The following is a 1,402-nucleotide window of genomic DNA, read 5'->3' on the forward strand; positions in this document are numbered from 1 at the left end:
TGTGTGTGTGTGTGTGTGTGTGTGTGTGTGTGTGTGTGTGTGTGTGCACGCTGACGTACCTGAGAGCCGTAGAAGCCGGTCAGCAGCCTCTTGTGAGCGGCGCTGCTGTCGTCTATCTCTCCGATCTCGGCCAGTCCGTGGAGGTGGGCGTTCACCGTGAGGTCGTCCGTCTTGCTGAGGCCGGCGACCACGATCTCGTAGTGCATGTGACACTGTTGGTCCACGGACACCCAGGCGTGACCGGAGGCACCGGTTCTCACTGGGGGGGACACAAAGTGTCCGGCCAGAGGAGTGGGCAACTCTGAAAGCAGGGAGAAGAGTTTGATGAGGCAAGTACAACACATCTGGTTTGAGGCACGTCAGCATTGGCTTCACGTTTCAGACCTGGATGTTTCCTGCCTGGTCCCCTACCGTGTCTGGGGGCCTCCAGGCCGCTGTAGAGCAGGGCCCTGATCTGACCCCTCAGCTCCCCCTCCTGGCTGTGTGTCGTGGCCACGTTGATGAACAGCTCGTTCTGCAGCAGCATGTGGATGTGTCGAGCCTCCAGGCGGCTCCAGCTGCCCTGCGCCTGCCCCGTGGCCTTGTTGTACTCCGGCGTCAGGTCGTACAGCACCGAGCGCTTGTTTCGCCGCCGCGGCTTCAACTCGACCGTGAGGCCGACGAACTCGCTGGTGAGACCTGCGACCTGGACCTGGAGGTCAGGGGATGAGGGAGAGAGGGTTAAAGTCCCCCTTTCCTCTTCCACTGTGCAGAATGATGCTACTGTTTGTGCAGAGTGTAACAACTAAATATGAATTGTGTTTACTTTTGTAATGCTATAATATTTGCAGTCAGGTAGTGTTATGTATAGTCGAACAACTCGTAGTGGACGAACATCTTACCTGGTAGTCCAGCGTGCCGTTATCGTGGAGGTTAAAGATGGCCGATCCAACACCTCCCGTCTTCCCCGAGGTCAACGCATCGCCGCTGGACATCACGCTCTGAATAGCTGAGAAAAGACAGATTCACATCAAAACTCCGGTTCAAGTTATGATCGCATGAACCATCACTTTTCCCCTCTGAGCCTTTTTCCCCTTCGCTAAACTATAGTAGAGCCTTGACAGCATGCGAGATGAGGCAATGATTTCTGTCACGTTAGAATTTGGGGGGGGGGGGGGGGGGAGACACACACACACACACACACACACGCTACATTCCCTCACCCTCTGCAACCACCACACACTCAACATGTCATCTCTTCAACCAAGACACAGTCATTGAGGCGACAGATTTAATTGAACCACTAATCAGGAGGCGCGTAATTGTATCTGTGACCTCCGGCCAAAAACAGACACACACACACACACACACACACGCACACACACACACACACACACACACACACACACACACACACACACAC

General features: G+C 54.9%; 1 protein-coding gene across 1 annotated transcript in view; it reads right to left on the reverse strand.

Annotated features, from left to right (window-relative positions):
• The window catches only part of chrd (chordin), a 15,209-nt gene that overhangs the window by 3,658 nt on the left and 10,149 nt on the right, over positions 1 to 1,402 (reverse strand). Inside the window, exons 11-13 of the mRNA XM_031860962.1 lie at positions 882 to 988; positions 412 to 691; positions 1 to 301 (exon numbers count right to left, since the gene is read on the reverse strand). The exon at positions 1 to 301 is cut by the window's left edge and continues 70 nt beyond it. Of these exons, the coding sequence (XP_031716822.1) occupies positions 1 to 301; positions 412 to 691; positions 882 to 988 (688 nt within the window). The remainder of the gene's footprint in view (positions 302 to 411; positions 692 to 881; positions 989 to 1,402) is intronic.

The sequence above is a fragment of the Anarrhichthys ocellatus genome, unplaced genomic scaffold (genome assembly GCF_004355925.1).
Source record: "Anarrhichthys ocellatus isolate YVR2014 unplaced genomic scaffold, GSC_Weel_1.0 scaffold24, whole genome shotgun sequence".
Classification (NCBI taxonomy): Eukaryota; Metazoa; Chordata; class Actinopteri; order Perciformes; family Anarhichadidae; genus Anarrhichthys; species Anarrhichthys ocellatus.